Source organism: Protopterus annectens, chromosome 9.part0 (assembly GCF_019279795.1).
Source record: "Protopterus annectens isolate FY-2018-M chromosome 9.part0, PAN1.0, whole genome shotgun sequence".
NCBI classification, from domain to species: Eukaryota; Metazoa; Chordata; order Ceratodontiformes; family Protopteridae; genus Protopterus; species Protopterus annectens.
The window spans coordinates 14,057,052-14,079,439 of record NC_056743.1 but is presented as its reverse complement, the minus strand read 5'-3'; the positions used below and the strand labels follow the sequence as shown (position 1 = coordinate 14,079,439).

At 40.1% G+C, this 22,388-nt stretch overlaps 1 protein-coding gene across 1 annotated transcript in view; it reads right to left on the bottom strand.

The window, feature by feature from the left end:
- Window positions 1-1,235: 1,235 nt before the first annotated feature.
- Window positions 1,236-22,388, bottom strand: part of LOC122811013 (synembryn-A-like) — a 1,010,573-nt gene continuing 989,420 nt past the window's right edge. The window contains exon 10 of the mRNA XM_044082526.1: window positions 1,236-10,233. Within this exon, the coding sequence (XP_043938461.1) occupies window positions 10,113-10,233 (121 nt within the window). The 3' untranslated portion in view covers window positions 1,236-10,112. The remainder of the gene's footprint in view (window positions 10,234-22,388) is intronic.

The window sequence follows — 22,388 nt, the reverse complement described above, 5'->3', positions numbered from 1 at the left end:
TCAGTGCAATGTGCTAATCAAACCTAAAATAATTAAACAAATGCAGGATAATACATGCTTGCTGCTGAAAGCTACACCACAAACTGATGTACTGCCACTTGGTGGGGCTACATGCCTGCTGCTGAAAAGTATACCACAAACTGTTGCACCGCCACTTGGTGGTGCTACATGCCTGCTGCTGAAAGCTATACCACAAACTGTTGCACCGCCACTTGGTGGTGCTAGATGCCTACTACTGAAAGCTATACCACAAACTGTTGCACCATCACTTGGTGGGGCTACATGCCTGCTGCTGAAAGGTATACCACAAACTGTTGCACTGCCACTTGGTGGTGCTATATGCCTGCTGCTGAAAGCTATACCACAAACTGTTGCACCATCTCTTGATGTTGCACTTCCTACTTGTGGGGAACTGCTTCAGTTACCTTGATGACTTGTTTCTGTACTTTTAAAATTACTGGGAGAACTGCATAGTGCATTTTACTGGTAGACTACCATCTTTAAAAGTCATTAGAAATTTGGTTTATTGTTGTCACCATTTCATACCATAATCAAATAAAAATGTGAGACGTACCATTTCATGATTGGTAACCACTGGAAGTCTTGCTGTTCCTGGTCAAGAGAAGGTTTTAACATACGCTGGTCCTTCTGCAAGATTGCACTTGTGCCAGCTACTTTTTCACTCTTTTAGCCATAGTTATGTGACCATGGAGTTAGTGTATATACAGTTAGGGGTTGGTGGTAGTGATGAAGTCTTCCACAGGAGGAGGGCAGAGGAGATTGACCATGCAAAAACAACATGTGAGGTTATTTCATCTCCCAGTTTGGGTGGATGCAATAGATGAAAGTTTGACTCATCTGGTTTACTTGTGGGTATAGAACATCAGGGACTCATTGTTGATCCAACACAAGCCAATCATTAAGTTGTTTATGTCAGAAATAATTGCAGCATCACCTAGCCTGATTAGGGTACATGTAACAATAAGTCATGTCATTTCTACACATTTTGGAGTGATGTTGAAAATCCAGCAGCTAATACCATAGAAAGACACTTGGTTACATAAAGAGTTCCTCACGATTTGCTAACATTAATCCAAATGCACTTTTATTGGCTGTCAGTCTGCACTCAACCATTCAGGATGCTTACTGGTTTTAGTAATACAGCCCACCTAAGATCTTCTGTTTACTGTGTAAGATCAGTCATTAAACCATTTGCCTAATAAAAAAGCATCAAATAATGCACAAAACAACCTGATTTAATTTATTAATTTCAGTATACAGATAAAGGAAGGTTATTTTGCTAAAATGCAAAAAGCAGTCTTTCTTCAATTGCAAAGAACATACTCAGCAGTTAGCTGAAAATTCCAGTGTAATACAGTTAAAACAGTGCATCTGAATGGCTCAGGAAAAATAAACACTACAAGTTTGAAAGAAAAAATACAGAATAACTGTTTTAAGGTGACAGCTTTAAAATAGCAGTGTAAGAATGCTTCTAACATATACATATATATGTAACATTTCCAAGTCTCCTTTATACGTTGTATGAAGTGCATGACTCACTTAAACATTTCCCTGCATTTTAATCTTTCATGGCTTCAAAACGCTAATTATTTGCAAAGCTTAGGTGTCATGATTTTCCAGACATAATTATCATTAACATTTCACAGAACACAAGAATTATAATAGAAATAAATGTTTTAATCACCAAAATGTAAGTACAGTGACCGTGGAACATTTTCATTGCATTGCTTTCAATGCATGGCATGATTCATGCTTATCCTGTGCTTATTTTATGGCTTGAGACTGAAAGGATTAAAATCAGAAACCAAGTGAGATGTTCTCTTTTCAAGGCCTGCAGTAGTGTCCTCTCCTTAGAAGCAGTGTGCAATACTGCCTTTGGCTCACACTGCATACTGCAATTTCACTACATCCACAACTGTCAGTGCAGAAGTTAAACTGTCATGAAGGTGATAAAGGGCCCAGGTGCTGAGTCTGAGAAATTCCACTGAAATCGTCTTTATGCATGAAATAGAAGAACAAGGGCTTGAGTACTCATCTGCTGTCAGTTTACATTAGGGTTGCCACCTTTCGCTTTAGCCCCTTACCCAGTCTCTCTTCCATTTCCCTATCCACTTCGCTCACATCCACATCTATTTTGTGACATAAATGGGCATGTCAGGGTGGAGGGAAAATGTCTTCTCCAAGTTTGACATCTAACAGTAGCACGTTAGTGATGCTTTTGTGAAGAAAAGCAGGACTGGGTTTGTGTTTTAACGGACTAAAGCATTCTATTTAAGTTGCTAAATAGAATACCAGAGCTAGTACAGTGTTTTCCGGACTAATGGGCAATCGTTCTGATTTCTAGGTAAATATACCTGGAACATATACAAATCCTTTTTCAGAAAGGAATTGCAGTTATATTTATGGTTAGAAAATATTCAATATAAATTAGAGAATAAATATATCATGGGATAATATATCTTCACTTCAGGCTATTACCTGACTTATATGAGTAACACGAATAAAGGTAAGTGTTTACGTAAGTCTTGCAAACGGCACTGCTATAATTCTGATACAGAGATGTAAGGGAGAAAGCTGCAGCCCACACATGTTTAATACCTGACCGAGTCTTAAAAGTATTCAAAATACATACCCCTGAGTAGAATGTGTCTACTAAATGAAAGAATTTGTTTTAAAGAAGGAATCTAGTTTGAAGACGCAATGCATTTTGAATACTCTATCAATCAATAATTTAATTTAGTTTGGGCATAGTGCAAGCAATAATTAATTTATGTAACACCGATGTTAATTTAGAAGCTTTTTTCTTTTTAATTTATGTTAAATCAGTGGATTTGAAACAGTCCTAATCTTGGGGAAGATAACTGCACCAAGACCATCATGTACAGCTTTGTGCCCTGAGTGCAAATCATTTCAGAATATGAGGGCCCAGTATGAGAAATTGGCAGCAGTGATTTGAAGCATAACATGATAAAGATATACACAAACACGCTTAAAACATACATACATACATACTTACTCACACATGACTAGACTGTCTTGTACACACAAACACACACATGCACCCAAAGCTACAAAAGCTGATATTACCAATATAAATATAGCTGCAGTGAAATAAAAAAAAAAGATTTGACTTTTTAGAATGTTTTGTTGTACAGTAGCAGTGGATGGAGTGAGATAAACAAAATGTATCTAGATGTCAAAAAAATCTCTAAAATAGGACTTTCTACACTGTGCCAAGTTTGTAGAATATGATCATTTTAAGGGCAAAACAAGTTTGGTGGGGCTACAAGACGGTTTGACAGACTAAATCATAGTTGTGTGTATGAAGAATTAAAATGAGTTTATAAAGTGAATGACTGCTGTTGTTTGAAATCTGAATCAAGCACTCGTGGAGGGCATGTGGTAGGTGACTTTAAAGGGGAATGGCTCATGAATACATTTTTCTTTCATAAGTACTTTATCGTAGGCTATCAAGCACATTCTAGTACTAGAATATAGCAGATTGTGGGTTGAATAGTTGTAAAAGTATAGACAACATATTTTAGTCATTTCATTTCTGGGACTTTACAGTTTGATGTTTACCTCAGCATCATTCTGACAGAAATAGGCATTGGGAGAAAGTGAGCAATTATAATTTTATGCAGAATAGGTATATGAAAGAATGCAGTCAGTTGAAGACTGCAGCATAAAAGGCAGGAATGCAGCAGAAGTGGGCATAGGGGGAGAATGTCATCAACATCCTTTCTTTCAAGGGTGAAATTGCTGTTGAAACACACACACACACGCACACACACACACACACACACACACACACACACACACACACACACTTGCTTTATGCCGTTCAGGATTGAGTTCAAACTAGACTCTTCTATGGCATACTCCTGGCAGCACCCCAGATGAAATGGCATCCATCACAGGGCAGCTCTTATCTGGAAAGCAGTACACACCAGACTTACTAACATAGACTGCACACATCAGACTTATTAACATAGGCAGTACACATCAGACTTACTAACATAGGTTGTACACATCAGACTTACTAGCACAGGCAGTACACATCAGACTTACTAACATAGGTTGTACACATCAGACTTACTAACATAGGCAGTACACATCAGACTTACTAACATAGGTTGTACACATCAGACTTATTAACATAGGCAGTACACATCAGACTTATTAACATAGGCAGTACACATCAGACTTACTAACATAGGCTGTACACATCAGACTTATTAACATAGGCAGTACACATCAGAATTACTAACATAGGTTGTACACATCAGACTTATTAACATAGGCAGTACACACCATACTTACTAACATAGATTGCACACATCAGACTTACTAACATAGGTTGTACACATCAGACTTACTAACACAGGCAGTACACATCAGACTTACTAACATAGGTTGTACACATCAGACTTACTAACATAGGCAGTACACATCAGACTTACTAACATAGGTTGTACACATCAGACTTATTAACATAGGATGTACACATCAGACTTATTAACATAGGCAGTACACATCAGACTTACTAACATAGGCTGTACACATCAGACTTACTAACACAGGCAGTACACATCAGGCTTACTAACATAGGTTGTACACATCAGACTTATTAACATAGGCAGTACACATCAGACTTACTAACATAGGTTGTACACATCAGACTTACTAACATAGGCAGTACACATCAGACGTATTAACATAGGCTGTACACATCAGACTTATTAACATAGGCAGTACACATCAGACTTACTAAAATAGGTTGTACACATCAGACTTACTAACATAGGCAGTAAACATCAGACTTACTAACACAGGCAGTACACATCAGACTTACTAACACAGGTTGTACACATCAGAATTACTAACATAGGCAGTACACATCAGCCTTATTAACATAGGCAGTACACATCAGATTTATTAACATAGGCTGTATACATCAGACTTACTAACATAGGCTGTACACATCAGACTTACTAACATAGGCAGTACACATTAGACTTACTAACATAGGCTGTACACATCAGACTTACTAACACAGGCAGTACACATCAGACTTACTAACACAGGCAGTACACATCAGACTTACTAACATAGGTTGTACACATCAGACTTACTAACATAGGCAGTACACATTAGATTTACTAACATAGGCAGTACACATCAGACTTATTAACATAGGCAGTACACATCAGACTTATTAACACAGGTTGTACACATCAGAATTACTAACATAGGCAGTACACATTAGACTTACTAACATAGGCAGTATACATCAGACTTATTAACATAGGTTGCATACATCAGACTTGCTAACATAGGTTGTACACATCAGACTTACTAACATAGGTTGTACACATCAGACTTACTAACATAGGCAGTACACATCAAATTTACTAACATAGGTATAAGAAAAAAACAGATTTTGTGGTCACTGTGCAGGTCACTAAACTATGTGCCACAATGCACCAGTGAAAATCTGAACTGACGCCAAGTATATAGGTGCACAATTAACTCGCGTCAGAAATTATTTTAGGAATCAGAAAAAAATTAGTATCTGCAAATGACTGCTCTTTCCAATGGCCTGCTGTTTCTTACTGGGGAAAATCAGTGCTTAAAAAGGAATGCTTAATTCCTTCCTCTTACCAATAAAAATATCCTTCTGTTTGTATTACACTGGTAGTAAACAAGGGGTCAGCTTATTAATCAATATGTATGCTGGATAGTGACACAGGACACTTGCTCATATTTCAGATCGGTACAACGAATGAATAAACGTGTTAAGTCACTGTACATGAACACACAGGCCCTTATTAAGCACATTTGTTGTCATTCATCTTCTCTTATAAGCAGGGGCATGTTATCTAGGTCAAAAGATGTCCTTATTCCACTGTACTCTGCCCTTATATTGATTATTGAGTACAGTGATCCCTTTGGTATGTACTGGCACAGGCATATTCACCAACTGCAACATCCACAGAGGTTTCATGCTAAACAACATGCCGTACAAGGACTGCCTCAAAGCCCTTTCCCTGTACTTAGTCTCCTATAAATTGCTGACAAATGATCTATACCTGGCCTGCAAAGTATTATCTAATCCTACTCAAATGGACCTGTTGCACATCTGCAAAACAAATAGCATCAGAATTACTTGATCTAGAGACGTAAACATCATCTGCACCATAAATAGAACACAATGGAAGGACAGGTATGCATCTCAGAGACTACCCCTTCTCTGGAACAAGTTAGCCATTCACATGAAGCAGAGTTCTTCCCTACCCTAATTCAAGTGCAGCTTTGACTAATGGAAGGGGAAATTGGAAACTTACCCCTTGTCTAGTACCTATGTCTCTAGGAGAGACAGGCAGTCGATAAATGCTTGACCATCCATGCCCAAGCCTATGTATACCTCTTAAAATAACCTTAGGGTATCAAAACTTGTCAGATACATTTCAGAAACATGTCTAGGCTTAAAAATGCCCCCTGAGGTCATTAGCCTAGTAATGAAAGAAAGAACCTATGACAGGAGGTCTTGGCTGAAAAGATAAGATCGTCTTAAGATGTGAGTTCAGTAGGGGATGCATCAATAAAATACCGTTGTGCTAATGATGCAAAATTAAAAGCACAAGGAAGTGACCAAATAAAGCCATAGGAGGTATGATGATATATAAAACCTGTAAAATAGGAGGAAACACATTTATAATATAAAACAAAGAGGTCCCAAATGAAATGGAGAAAGTTCTTATGTCAAGAAGTGCAGATACCAAATGGAAGGCGAGTGAGAATACTACAGGTGAACCCTACATTCTGCACAGCTATCGTCAGAACTGGTGGTGAAGATGACATGTAATGTGTTGTTGATGCTAATCAAACAACTAGCTCCAAACAGCAACAGTAGAAACTTCAACAACAGATAAAGGGGAGTCTAGATCAAGAACAGGCATAACAGTCAAACAGGCATGCTAACTACATCGCATCTAATATACTGGATTCATTTAAATCATTTCTGTATGTGAATTTACAACAGATGGCCAAATGCAAATTTCAGACTTACTACTTACTAATCAGCTAAGCATCATGTCAGTAATAAAGGAAATATCAAATTGTTTGAAGGCACCCAGGTAAGTGGCCTGATCGATATGGGTCAGTAAAGCTGTTAGATCCAGAGTAGTCATTTTACACACACACACACACACACACACACACACACACACACACACACACACACACACACACACACAATGCTCACTCTGATAGAATTGATGAACATATGAAAATTCTGCTAAGTGAGAGACATTTCTGACACCCAAAGATAAATTCACTTGAATATTGCATGTGATTGTAGATTGAAACCCATCTGCCAGTTAACTGAGAGTTGACAAAAGCATACACATCAGGTATAAACAGAATAGGAAACTTAGGGCCAGTGTAACAAATTTGCCTCTTAAGACCTATTATGCAGTTGTTTATTAATGGATCCTAATATAACAATGTGGAATGATCCCATGTGGGATGGGCAATGATAGATGATGGTCACATCCAAAGGGTAGAACCAGAGCCACACAGCTCTGAACAAGTAGCAGAATTGGTGAACCCAAACAAAGCTCTCTAAGAACTCAGAGGAAAGCAAGTAAACATCTTAACCAATCATCAGCATGCTTGTAGGATCCCAAGTAAACGTCTTAACCAATCATCAGCATGCATGCAGGATCTCAAGTAAACATCTTAACCAGTCATCAGCATGCATGCAGGATCCCAAGTAAACATCTTAACCAGTCATCAGCATGCATCCAGGATCATGCATGACAATCTAAACATGTGTATAAGGTGTTTTGTCATCACAAGACAGGAGGCTATGAAGCATTTATATGGAATGATGGCATCAGCTGAGGTAAGACCAAAACCCTGAAAGACCACAATCCCTAAAATCGTGATTACTGAATCACCTTACAAGTGTGAACAAAGAAGCAGTGCTAATGGGGGTCCTAAATGGGTGGTGACCCAGGAACAACCGCTAACTTGGGTCCTGCAAGGGTGTAGACCCAGAAATTTGATATTGTGGTCTTTCAGCATTTTGGTCTTCCAATATTATGGTTTTGAAATTATGGATTTCAAGACAGTGGTCTCAAGACTGCGATAGTAAACCTACTAAATATACGACAGGATAGCTGTCATATTAATAAAACAAACGTAGTGAATGCATGTCTATACGTGTAAGAGTAGGCATATCAACAGAAACAAAATCACAAGTAGGTGGTATTATTAATGGGCATTTACCTGAGAACTTCAGATCTTTTCCAATACTTTAAATAAGTGACGTTTAGCAGAATAATTAAGTGTTCTAGTCTCAGTGATTGTCAGTTTTAAATATGGCAAATACCATACCTTAAGACACCTGCTATTATGAGCATGAAAATCATTGACTTAATGTGAATCTGACACTTTGAGATTTACTAAATTTAAAATATTTACAGGATAAGGAAAAGACCTTGTTGCAGAAGAAACCAAGATTCACTGTATTTGACTTCATCGTGCTATGAAGCTGTATTTGAGTGTTGATTCTGAAAGGAACATAAAAAGCCCTTGTTCCTGTAGCTATCATAACATCTGAAAAATATTACATAATTAAGCTCATTACACATCTTCCGTTATAATAACATACAAAGGTACAAAAACATAGCGTGAAAAAGTATTCCAAGCACATCTTTTCCCCCATTTCTTGGATAGAGTCAGGTAGGAAAATGTGAGGGCAGCTGGAATACAGCCTGAGAAATTTAGATGCATTAGAAACACACACCCACACACCCACACCCAAGACTCAAATCACATATGCACATACATACACACATGCATACACAAATATACACACAAACACACGTGGACATGTATGTACATACCCAGTAAATAATTTCCTCATGGAGTTTAGTAAGAGCAATATTTTTTAACTATTATTTTACAATGTATTAGAAAAAATGTTAATATTTCATTGGGCAATCCTTAGCCTTAATTTTTTTTTCATTCTCTCAAAGTTCTTGCAATCACTGTGTATTCTGTTTTTTGTAATCTTAAAAGATACAGACTCTGTTTTAGGTTTATCTCACAAAATCAATGAAGTAATGCTTGCCCTGATACGTTTGATGCCAAAGGTACATTCTGATGTTCTAGCCTTCCAGCATCTGCTCTTACAAGTTAAGTTTGTAGAATATAATACTACTGGCATGCTAGTACAGCTATCCTACAGGAATGCCTTTACTCATACTGCTACAATTGTCTTCACTCACAGTGTTACCATTCTATAGGAATCTCTCCGACTGTACAAGTACAGTCGTACAAGGATGCCATCTCTTGCACTGCTACAGTCCTGCAGGACTATCTTCACTTTTACTGACACAATCTTACAAGAAATGTCTTCGCACACAAATTTACAGTCCTACAGGAATCCATTCACTTACAGTGCTACACTCCTACAGGAATGCCTTTCCTTACTGTGTTTAAGTCCTACAGGAATGTCTTCTGTTTTCAGTCTTAGAGGAATACCTGCACATAAAACGTTAACAGTTATACATGAATGTTTTCACTCATACTGCCACTGTGCTACAGGAATGTCTGCACAGACAGCATTACACTCCTGCAGGGCTGCCTTCAATCACACTGTTTCAGTCCTACAGGAATGCTTTTGCTCATATCTCAACAGTCCTACTGGAATATCTTTAGAAACACTGTTACTAAACAACACTAATTTCTTCACACACAGCTGGCGCAGTCCTACAAGAATACATTCACTCGTACTATTAATGCCCTCATTCAAAATGTACAGTCCTAAAGGAATGTCTTTGTCAATACTTGTAGCTTACCAGAAAAGAAATATTTTTCCTTTCCCTCTTTTGATATCAGTCCAACCTCTGAACACAGCAAGCAGAATAACTAAAGTAAGTGAGAGTCCTACTGGGTGTGCATGTGCCACTAAACGTGTCTTGGGTGGTCTTGTCTGTAGAAAGTCGCTTGTGCTTGTGGTGCCACCATTTACTTCATGGCTATTTTGCTCAACTTTCTTGTTTTTATATTTCATTGTCTTAGTCCGAATCAGTCTCTGCTCCTGAAGACTCATTTCGTTCACCTGCACTTTGAACTGCCTCATCCAGGGGAGCCAGTCTTCCATCTTGTTTAACTGTCATTGGCTGGAATATCTGATCCCTGTTAAATTAAAGGGAGACAAAATAAATAGTTGGTGGGATACTGTGCTGATTGCACTTTGTTTAGTCTGAGAGGTGCAATAAGCAGTGTTATCACTGCACTATACCACACACACATACAAACACACACACACACACACACACACACACACACGCACACACACGCACACACACACACACACACACACACACACACACACACACACACACACACACACACACACACACACACACACACACACACACACACACACACACACACACACACACACACACACACACACACAAAACACTATCTAGTAATGCTGAACAGAGAGCTTTTGGGAAATCATCACACAGAAAAAAACATTGTTGGCAAAACACTATTTAGATTATTAATTCACAGGGTCAGAACTAAATGTTAGCACAACTAGAAAGCTTGATGGATAGTGGATGCTTAATAGGCACTAACATAATGAACTTGTACTCTGTACTCCAAGAGATGTTGGTTCACCTACCTAAAATCTCATTCTCCAAATGTAGTTTCTGTTGGCAACCAAGTCACCTGAAACGGCATTTGTTCAGTTTGTTTTGCAGGGGGAACAAAGCTCACCACAACTGTAAAATATTGCATGATAACTATAAGAATTAATCAGAGGAGGTTAGGAAGAACTGGAAAGAGAGATTAGATAAGCAATTAACAAAAAAAAATGGGGGATATAAGTATGCCTCCCAAATACGCAACAAAGTCTAGAAGATTTAGGATCTTTGCTTGGAAGTGTGATGGGAAAGAAAGAGGTAATTGGGAACATATATATATATATATATATATATATATATATATATATATAATGGTGATGGACAGGTTGACAGACGAGATCAGACAGGAGTCCCTGTGGACTATGATTTTTGCAGATGACATTGTGATCTGTAGTGAGAGTAGGGAACAGGAGGAGGAGATCCTGGAGAGATGGAGATATGGTCTAGAGAGAAGACGAATGAAGGTCTGCAGGACTAAGACAGAATATATGTGTGTGAATGAGAGGGAGGATAGAGGAATGGTGAGGATGCAGGGAGTAGAGGTGGCGAAGGTGGATGAGTTTAAATACTTGGGATCAATAGTTCAGAGTAATGGTGAGTGTGGAAGAGAGGTGAAGAAGAGATTACAGACAGGATGGAATGGGTGGAGAAGAGTGTCAGGAGTGATTTGTGACAGACGAGTATCAGAAAGAGTGAAAGGGAAGGACTACACGAGGGTAGTGAGACCAGCTATGTTATATGGGTTGGAGACATTGGCGCTGACAAAAAGGCAGGAGTCAGAGCTTGACGTGGCAGAGTTGAAGATGTTAAGATTTGCACTGGGTGTGACGAGGATGGACAGGATTAGGAATAAGTATATTAGAGGGTCAGCCCAGGTTGGAAGGTTTGGAGACAAAGCCAGAGAGGCAAGATTACACTGGTTTGGACATGTGCTGAGGAGGGATGCAGAGTACATTGGGAAAAAGATGCTAAGGATGAAGCTGCCAGGTAACAGGAAAAGAGGAAGGCCTAAGATAAGGTTTATGGATGTGGTGAGAGAGGACATGCAGGTCGTTGGTGTGACAGAGCAAGATGCAGAGGACAAGAAGAAATGGAAACAGTTGATCTGCTGTGGCAACCCCTGACGGGAGCAGCCGAAAGAAGAAGAGAGAGAGAGAGAGAGAGATTTTGGAGTGTAATGACTTGGTAGACTTTAAAAATTCCCTGCAGACTATTCATATGTTCATAGGTTGATACTAGGCTATCTGCCCTAGGGCATTTATAAGCCTAGCCAGAGTGTGTTTGGCTTTCGCCATCCTTTTAGATTAGTTGACTGTGCCTCTGTATAGTAGGTCACAGAAGGTAGCCCTTTTAAGGTTAGTTTACTGTACCTCTGTCAAGCTGGGACACAGAAGAGATCTCAGGGGTAAACTTATGATCTCCCATCCACTCATCAAGATTTCTCTTGAAGAGGGTCAGTGAGGGGATCTGCCTAACATGGATTGGGATTTTGTTCCAGAGTGAGGGGAGCCTCTGGGATATGAATCTGTCCCTCCAGCATGTCCTATTTATTTCTGTGCTGAGGTTCAAGTCCCTGGAGTGTGTAGCTCTAAGGGATTTGGATTTCCTGAGGTGAAGCATGTCCATTAATTCTGGGTTGAACATGGCTTTATACGTCAGACACAGATCGCCTCTGAGTAGGCGGTATGCAATTGAATAGAGCTGGAGTTTCTTCAGTCGAACTGCACAGGGCATCTGTTTGAGCCCCTTGATCCTCTTGGTGAGATACTTTTGGGGTCTTTCCAGTTGCTGCAGGTGTCATGTAAGGTACATCCCAAATGGGGCATTGTACTCAATTATGGGCCTGATAAGTGATGAGTAGAGGGGCACAATTACCTCTCTTGATCTAGATGTGAACCCTTTCGTGATAAGGTGGGCTATATAGAAGGTCTTTCTAACCACTTTGGCAACGTGATTGTCAAAGGAGAGATTGCTATCTACTTGGGTCCCCAAGTCCCTAATTACTTCTTCCGTACTTAATGGATTACCACCTATGTGGTAATTTGTGGGCACTTTGTTTTTCCCCAAAGGGGATGACTATGCACTTTTTGGCATTTAGCTTTAGGCCATGGCTCTGGCACCAGTTATCCGTCTCTGTGAGACCCTTTTGGAGGATGCTTATGTCAGCCGGAGAGTCGATTATGGCACCCAGTTTGCAGTCATCTGCGAACTTGGTCAGCCATAGTCCACCCGTGTTAGCCTGTACCTCAGAGAAATATATACCGAACAAGAGAGGTCCCAGGACTGAGCCTTGTGGGACACCACTTGTAACTGGTTTAGAGTCTGACATGGCACCTGCTATTCTGACCATGTGGGTTCTATCCCTGAGCCAGTTTGCAAGCCATCTTGTGACACAGGGGTTGATATTTAATCTAGTGAGCTTATTTATGATGCCCGAGTGGGGTATTGTGTCAAAGGCTTTTGCGAGGTCCAGGTAGGCTGTGTGGACTACCTTCCCTTCATCTATGGCTTTGGTAACTGTTTCAAAGAAGTCGACCAGGTTCAAGAGACAAGATCTGCCCTTAACGAAGCTGAATTGGGTAGGATCCAGTGTCTGGAGGTTCCCAATGTCTTTGTTTATGATTTCCATGATGATACACTCCATAGCTTTGCAGACCAGGCTAGTCAGGCTTATAGGGCGATAGTTTCTGGGGTCTGTTGTGGCACCGCCTTTGTGGAGTGGGACCACTGTTGCTGTACACCATTCCTTGGGTACATATCCTGTAGTAAGGCTGAGATTGAACAGTGACTTTATATGAGGGTTTAGTTCTTCTTGGAGCTCATGTAAGACGCAGCCCGGGACACCGTCTGGTCCCATTGATGCTGTGTTTTTTGCTTTGGAGAGGACAGCTCTCACCTGTGCATCTGTGATCTCAGGAAGGTTACACTCTGTTGGGATAGACATTTGCTCTTTTGTGGGGGAAGTGGGGGAGAAGTTTGCACTGAATCTTTCTGCCAGGATGTTGGCAATGTCTGTGGGTTCAGTGTATTTTTTGTCATTTTGCACTAACTCAGAGTATATCTGGGAGTTGCCTCCCAGGTTTCTGACATAACTAAAGAAGGCCTTGTGATTATCTTTAGTGTCTTGTGCAATTTTTCTTTTGAGGCTGGCCTTAGATGATTTTATGAGGGATCGTAGTTTCTTGCTAGTACTGATCAGTGATGTCTTCCCTTTTTGGGATTTTGCTCTGTCATGTAGTAGCTTTCTCCTTCTGTTGTATAGCTTATTTATGGCCGGGGTCCACCAGACAGGTCTCCTGCCTTTGGAGGAGTGAGTCTTGGTTTTATCTGGGATAGCATGCTCCATGCATTCCTGTAGGTGTCCATAGAATGCTTCTGTAAAGGATTCTGCATTTTGGGCCGTATTTTCCACTGGCCCGAGGGCTTTGAAGGATTCCACCTCAGTTTTGAGAAGTGTGAAGTTTGCTTTTGAGAAGTTCTTCACCGTGGTTTCCTTGGCTAGGGGTGGGGATGGAATATGGATGTCCAGTGAGATTTGTTTATGGTCTGATCTTACCAATGAGGGGTATACCTCTGGTGTAGAACATAGAGACCCCATGTTGGTGATGACCAGATCCAATATGTTTTCCACTCTTGTGGGAGTGTTGACCAGTTGTTCCATAGCATCTGAGTTTATAAATTCTAGGAACCGTTGGGCGAGGGTGTTTGGGCTTGAGTAATTTTCCCAATCAATGTTTGGGTAGTTGAAGTCACCCAATATAATAGTGTTTGGAGAGACCTTCATATTCTCCAGTGTTCTCAGGAAAGCCGAGTGAGGTTCCTGTGTTTGGGAGGGTGGTCTGTAGCAGGCTATAAACTGGAAGGCAGTTTTGCCCACTGTTAGTTGCACATGGATGGTTTCCGATGCTTCGTGCAGTGCCACTAACCTGGAGGTGTGGGTATCTTTGATAAATATGGATACTCCCCCTCCTTTTGTGGTTTGGTCCGAGTTTTGTGGCCGGAAAGCATGGTATGAAGTATAACCTGTTAGTGCTGGGGTGCTCCTGGGAGCCTTGAACCTGGTTTCTGTTACTGCACAGATATCGATATTCTCCATACTGAGGAGAGTCTCGAGTGCGTGCATCTTGAGGTTTAGACTTCTGGCATTGAGCAGCATTACCCCTAGTTTTTTTTTATTTGTGTTGTCTATGGAGGTGGGTTTGTCTTTTGAGCCTTGCCTAAAAAAAGGCACTATGGGGGAGGCAAGAGCCTTTGCCAGTATTCGAAAACCTAGGGGTGACAGGTGCAAGCTGTCCCTAGCAAAGCAACGTGCCTTGTCGAGCATGTCATCCCAGGCTGACAGACACTGGATCCCCTTTGAATGACACCAATACTTTAGCCAATTGTTAAAATTGATCATTTTGTCTTTATACTATGGCATCATTCTTGGTGAGGGTAAGATGCTACTCAAGGTCAGGGTCATACCGGCCTGGGCTACATGATCAAAGAGCTCCTGTACGTCTTTTTTCATGTAGTCCAGGGATGTACATCTCAGGTCATTCACACCAGCATGGACAATGACGGAGTCATATTTGTACTTGCTTTGGAGTGACCTGAGTGCTTGTGTTATGTGGCGGATCCTGGCACCCGACAGGCAGCTTACAGTGACCTTCTCCTTGTTCAGCCTGGTGAGTGGGACGTCAGTGTGTCAGACAATAGAGTCACCTATTACAAGTGTATTAGGTGTGTTGTTTAGCCTTAAGGGCTGTGACTGTGTGGCACACTGACTTTGTGAGCTATGTGCTACGTGGATATTGTTTTGTGGTAGGTGTTGCTTGGATGTCTGCTTTGGAGGTCTCTGCTGCTTAGGCAGATTTTTATTTAGAGCCTCTGAGTATGTTTTTGTGTATTTATGTGTTTGGTTTGCTGATGCGATAGGTCTATGTGAGACTGGATTTGTGCTGTGTAATTACCTTCTACTCCTGACAGGCTGTGCCAGTACTGGGTTGAGAGAGCTTAGCCTCCAGTTTGGCTATATAGTTGCATCTCTCATATATATTTGGGCTTGTTGGGAGGAGGAGAGGGTGGTCTGTATACATAAGGCAGTTGTAACATTGCCTCAAGATTCCCAGATTCACCAGCTGGACTGGACAGTAAACTCGAAACTGACCTTTGGACATGCCTGAATAGTATAGGGAACTACTTATTGACTGATCAGAAAGAACCAATAGGGAGCAAGTGCTTAGAAGGAGTATAAGAGGATGTAGTGCTTTAGTGTGTGTTTACCTAAGAGATTACTTATACGAGGAAGTGCAGGGCTTTAGAATGAAAATATAGTGCTTAATTAGAGATTTAAAGCAGTTCTAAGGGAAAAAGTGAAGAACAGACTTTGTGGAGCCGGGAATAGTTTAAACCTGTTTAAGCGGCGCTGCCCGACGCTGCTCTCAGCGCAACACCGCTCAAAAAGAGAAATATTAGGTTTGCAAATGGATATAACTAAGGAAATGATTTTTGGAGCAGAGTTACAGGATTTGAATTGCCTAGAAATAGTAAGGGCTTGTTAATTTTAATTCTGGTGGCTGCCTAAAAAGCATTTGCTAAAAAATGGAAATCAAAGTCTAAGCCAACTGTATCTGAAGTGTTGACTATTGTAGCAGAGATAAAAGAACTGGATGTGGGATCTTTACAAAAATGTAGGAGTAAATTACATAGAAAAATGGAAACTGTGGGAATAATACATGAATAATAATGTTTTGGAGGAGAATTGGTGTTTAAGGGAAGGCAGGAACTGAACATTTATGAAATGAACTGATGATAAATACATAAAAGAAATAAATATATAAAAGAATATTTGAGATGTATAATGTTTGTAAGTGGGAATATGTTAATATGTTTTTTTTATAAATTTATGTTTGCCTATGTCTTTAGTGATAATTCAATAAAAGTGTTAAAAAACAGTAGGCTCTGGTGCTAATCCATACAGAATTTCAAAGTTCATCTAATCTCTGCAGCCATGCAGCCTTAGCAGTTTTATGAATTAATTTCCTATCCCACTCAGTGAAGACATACTGCTAATTTCCAGAAAAAATGTGTGGACACCCATCCAATCGTCATCGGTAGAAGCAGTGGTCAATGAGTTACATTGCTTGACATGCAAAGGGAGATTGTTCCATAAATAGGGGGTTCGTTGAGTGATGAACCTCCTTCTTCAAGAAGTCTTGCTTGTGTGGAGCAAGATGGCAAAGGAACCAATGTATTGTGAGCAAATAATTAGAGAGGGAACAGTAACGAAATGAGAAGAGGTTATGAAGTCATTTGGACTGCAGACTAGAGATTGCCTTCCTTGTCAGGGGTTGATATAGGAGTATAGCCAAAGGGATAGCACAATCCTAAACAAAAGACTTGCACTGGTTGACATTTTAGTTGAATGTACATCAGAATCTGTTGTTAAAAAGGAATAATTAGCAAGACTTATAAAATAGCGCACAATGACTTTAGGAATCAATCAGATAAGGTCAGAAAAGTTGGGAAGAGAGATGTGCAATTTGGAAAGAAACAATGGGAGGGCATATTTATGTTTCCCAAATATGCAACAAAGTCAAGGAGATGTATGATTTTTGCTTGGAACGGTTTGCATAAATATACCCTAACCAGACTCCAAAGAATTGTTCCTCAGGTAGATGGCAAATGCGGGAAGTGTAGTGGGAAAGAAAGAAGTACCTGGGAGCATGTTTTCAGAGTGTAATCAGCTGGCCGACTTTACAAATTCCAAACAGACCACTCTGTCAGGAGTACTGGTGAAAAAATGAGTGGATTTTTTTTTTTTTTAGCTGAGAATCAGGATGTGAATTGCATTGATATAGCAAGGTCTTGTTACGTTTAAGTCTGGTTGCTACCAAAAAAGCAGTTACTAGAAAATTTAAATCAAAGTCTAAATCAACCATACCTGCAATTGTGAAAGTTGTAATAGAGATAAAAGAACAGGAAGTGGGATCTTTAGAAAGGGGTAGGAATAAATTATATACAAAAAATTGAAATTCTGGGAACAATACATACAAAAAAAAAATGTTTTGTAGGAGGAATGAGGTTTAAGATAAGGCAGGATTGACAATTTATGTAATGTTGGATTGATTTTGTTGTACAGACGATTATATATGTGATATATAATATTTATAAATGTGAACTTGTTAATATGGTTTTATTACTTTTATGTAAATGTAAGTTTTGCTGTGTCACAAGTTATAATTCAATGAAGGTGTTTTTTTTTAAGAAGCCATGCTTGTGTTCCTCTGAATGTATGAGGTCTTTGGCACGAGCAATTTTAGTTTGCCAGGCTGTCTGAGGTGGAGGAGGTCTAGAAAGATGAGAGTTTTCACTGACCATGTGGTCAGGTAGAGATCACCATGTAGCAGCTGGTACAAGATACAACAAAAGTGAGGGGAGGGGGCTAGTCTAACCAACTAGACAAGGAAACTTAGTTATTTAATTCTTTACTTAGAAAATGTTGCTGTATTTCTAGTTGGGTAAGGTATTTGTAGCTATACATTCTAAAAAGTGCACTGTATTCTATAATTACATTGATGAGGGAAGAATAGAGGGGAATTACGACATCTTTAAATCATTTCCTAAGTATAACTGATTCATGATGATTAAAAGATAGTTAATTACTGATGAAGGTTCCTACATCTCTAATAGTTGTGTCTGCCTTAAATGCAGTCCAGTTCATGTGGTAATCAGTAGGACAGACTTGTAATTTTGGGCATTAAGTTGAAGGCCATGGTTAGTACACGCAGCACTGGTTATGGAAAGCAAGTCTTGAAGAGTATGAATGTGCGTGGGGGGATCAGTAATACCACCCTTTTTGCAGTTATTCCCAAGCTTGGGTGGTCATAGATCTTTGACATCTGATTTCATAACAGAGAAGTAGATTCTGGTGAGGAGAAGACCTAGGACATATCCCTGAAGCACGTGTGACAAGCCTTTAGATGGGCAGGTAATGTTAACTTTTACTCTGTGCGTTAGGTTGGACACCCAGTTTGCAATCCAACAGATGACATAGGGGTTTATTTTAGATTATTGAGTTTGTCATGGATGCCAGCATGGGAATCTTGCAGAATGATTTAACAAGATCTAGGTAAGCAGTGTGGACACAATTGCCTTTTTTTTTCAATAGCATCCATTGCATTTAAAAAAAAAATAACCAGATTAAGGTGACAGGATGTACCCTTCACAAAAGCAAAGTGAATAAAGTTAAAGGTTTCTAAGTAGTGGCAGTAGTAGGATTACTGCAGATTCCTTTCTGGAGTGGCATTCCAAACTGGAATGGTAACAGAATGCATTCCATTACTGATATACTAAGTACCACATGACAGCTGGCTGTGTCTAGTGCGATCTCTTTATTTTAGTTAGTACTTGCATCACTAGATTGATCCAAAATGTACCATATTCTTGCACTGTCTGAGGACATATGAACTCTTAGTTTAGTAAGTAGTATTATGCCTGTTTACATATGCAGATACAGGTTGAAGAGGATGCCTGTATGAATACTTCTGCATGAATACGTCTCTAGTTATGTACCTTGGTATCATAGCCGGCCTTAGGCATAGGCCAACTAGGCGGCTGCCTAGGGTGCCGCTTTAGTAGGGGCACTTTTCCAGTATTTATTTGGTGTAGGTAGACCAGGATGGGGGCACTGGGTGGTGTGGTGGGGGGTGCCATGGTGCCCTTTTGCCTAGGGCACCAGTTGACCAAAGGCCGCTCCTGCTTGGTATGGTTACTGAAAAGGAATTAAAAAGCAAACCATTGGCTGAACAAATATTCTGTGAGAAATGTTTTCATTATAATAACCCTCAGTGGCACATTAATGTCCCAATAAAATCACACACTTACTCACTCATACATACACACACGCATACACTAATGTCGCACTCATGAAACTGCAAGACTGAAACATCAAGGAACAAAAAAAGTACTGTTTCTAGTAATGTTGCCAACTCTCCTTCGAGAAACTTTCCTGTACCATTTTTTCTGCTTCTGTACATTAATATGAAAAGTTTCCTTGCACCAATCTTCAGCCACTGCTAAATCAATAAAAATGTACAACTACCTTAAAAAAATAAATGCACATAACAGTGTACATGCACATACCAATGTCTCACTCTGAAGCATGGAGGAAATAATAGTCATTGTTTCTAGCAGTATATCCAAATGTCTGTTGCCAAAACCTTTACTATGCAGTTTTGCTTCTGGTCTACAATAATGAGGAAATTAAACTGAGAGAAATAACAAGAAGCTGTTCTGTGCATCTGTAATGTGGTGTCCTATCATCACTTTCAGCCACTACCAAAAAAGTGTAAAATTAACTACTTTGTAAACAAAAATTAAATTAACATAGTGGTACATGAGTAGATAGAATCTCTAGTTTGCTTTACCCCATCTAGCTCATTCTGAAAAAAAAAAAACAACTCACCATACTCACTGTATCATGGTACATCCATGGCAAGAATCCACCATGGCACAGAGGTGTGGCCATGTGAGATTTATCTCCCTCTGGCTGTATCCACCATGGCACAGAGGTGTGGCCATGTGAGATTTATCTCCCTCTGGCTGAATCTAGCATGGCACAGAGGTGTGGCCATGTGAGATTTATCTCCCTCTGGCTGAATCCACCATAATCCCCACTTCAGGTGTAGATTATAGCTTAAATGGTCGTAGACTGAACAAGAGACCTGAGGAGAGCCCCTAAGTGAAGATTTAATCAGGGATGCTATTTCCCTGTAACTCTTCTAGAACATTCCTCATTACATTGTGAGAAAAGAATAAAAAGGAAGGCTTCACTTCACGCTAAACTAATTTAAATCACATTTAAAATGATGACATCACAAAAATTCCCCTTGAGTGCTTTGTCTCCACAGTAAATTTCCGAACATTTGAGTGCCAAACAGACTTATTGCAAATGGTTTATTCTGTATGTTTTCTGCAGTATGTGGCTTTAGTGTCCATGTACCACACAGCTATTGTAGACAATAATTTATAATAGGATGAATGTTCACTGTATTGTTGTCAACTAATGGAGTCCAAAACTACATTATACAAACAGAAAATCTGTTGAGCTTTCTAGAATGTGCTGCTAAATGATGCAAAAGAGAAAAACAGGCCTATCAGCTAAACATCTCAAGTTTCCACTAATGTGGAATGAAATCACATAAATGCATTTTTTGTACTAAATTCCTTAGCATTAACAAACATGGTAAAACAGGATCCTAGCAGCACTGCTTTGTTGCCATAGCTAAGTTTGTAACAGTGAGGAACACAGTGGAACAAAGGAGCATTGTCTGTAGTTTGCTGTCTGCACAGCATCATTTAGTGTTGCTCAGCATTCATTCAGAGTTACTGTAGCCTTACTCTGCAGGAGTGCAGAGACTTGTAGATAGCAGGAGGACACTAACTGTGCACATTACCAATAGGGTGCAGCAGGGGCTGGATGTAGGCAATAGTGAGAAAGGGAGGTCAGGCAGTGACACTGCAAGTCAGCAGCTGACCTAATTGACATCAGTGCGGTAAGGGGATGTGAAACTTGCAAGACAGCAAGGGCACTACAGATGAAGGTGAGGAAGACTTAACACTGGCAGTCATGGTGCTCATGTGGTGTGTAAGTGAGCTGCAGAGCAGAAGGATCAAAAGAGATTGACAGAGGACAAAGTGAGAAGGAGGAGAAGGACTGTATAGGGTAGCACTGGAGGAGACAGGAGGAGGAGCAAGGACAAGGGTAGTCTGAGTAGTGGGGAGCACTGGTATTAAAGACAGATTTTGTAAATGGGATTAAGGAAGCAAGCAGTAATACAACTAGAGTGGGCAAAGGAGGCAAGTGCACCGGGTACAAAGTGTTGGGGGGGGGGTGTGATTAGCCATCCAAGTTGTCATCCTGATTCCCAATAGCTCTTAAGTGTGCTACTGGATTTTAAAACCCAGTATTGCATTTGGAGTCAAACCTGAGATCTGTACTGCTCCATGCAGGATTAAACTGTAGTAACTGTTTGCTATATTTGTAGCAAGCAGCTTGTAACAGTTTAAATCTTTTTTTTACTATAATGAGAGAAAGGAGGGCAAAGGCATGATGTAGAAGGGGCAGGAGAGTGGGTGGATATCTAATATTTGACCACCTGGTTGGTGTGCCAGTAGAAGTACCATACTTTTTTTTCACTCTTCACTTGAACTGCTGGTGGGGGGGGGCACAGACTGATACTACCTGCAGGAATTGCCATCTTTCAGGTTTGCAGAAGTCCTTTCTTGCTCCTCACTGGAAACACTGAGGGGGGTAGGACAATAGTTCATGGCACTGGCACAGGGAGCTGATTGAGCTGGCTATATTTCTGGGAACAAAGCATATAGATGGTCAAAAAAGAAGGGAAGAATCAATACAGGGACCTAAAGAGTCAGAGGAAACAAAAGGATAAGCAACAGGCAGGGCCACAAAGATCCAAGAAAAAGCTGGGACAGAGATGGCAGTGAGAATGATAGCAATTAACAGAAGAAATGGAGGGGAGATGAAGAAGGAGACACTGTTCACTGCAAGAACTATGGTGAGTTGGGGCAATCAGAAGCAACATTAAGACAGCTAAAAATTTAGGCAAACAGAGCATTAGAAGGGAAAGAAAG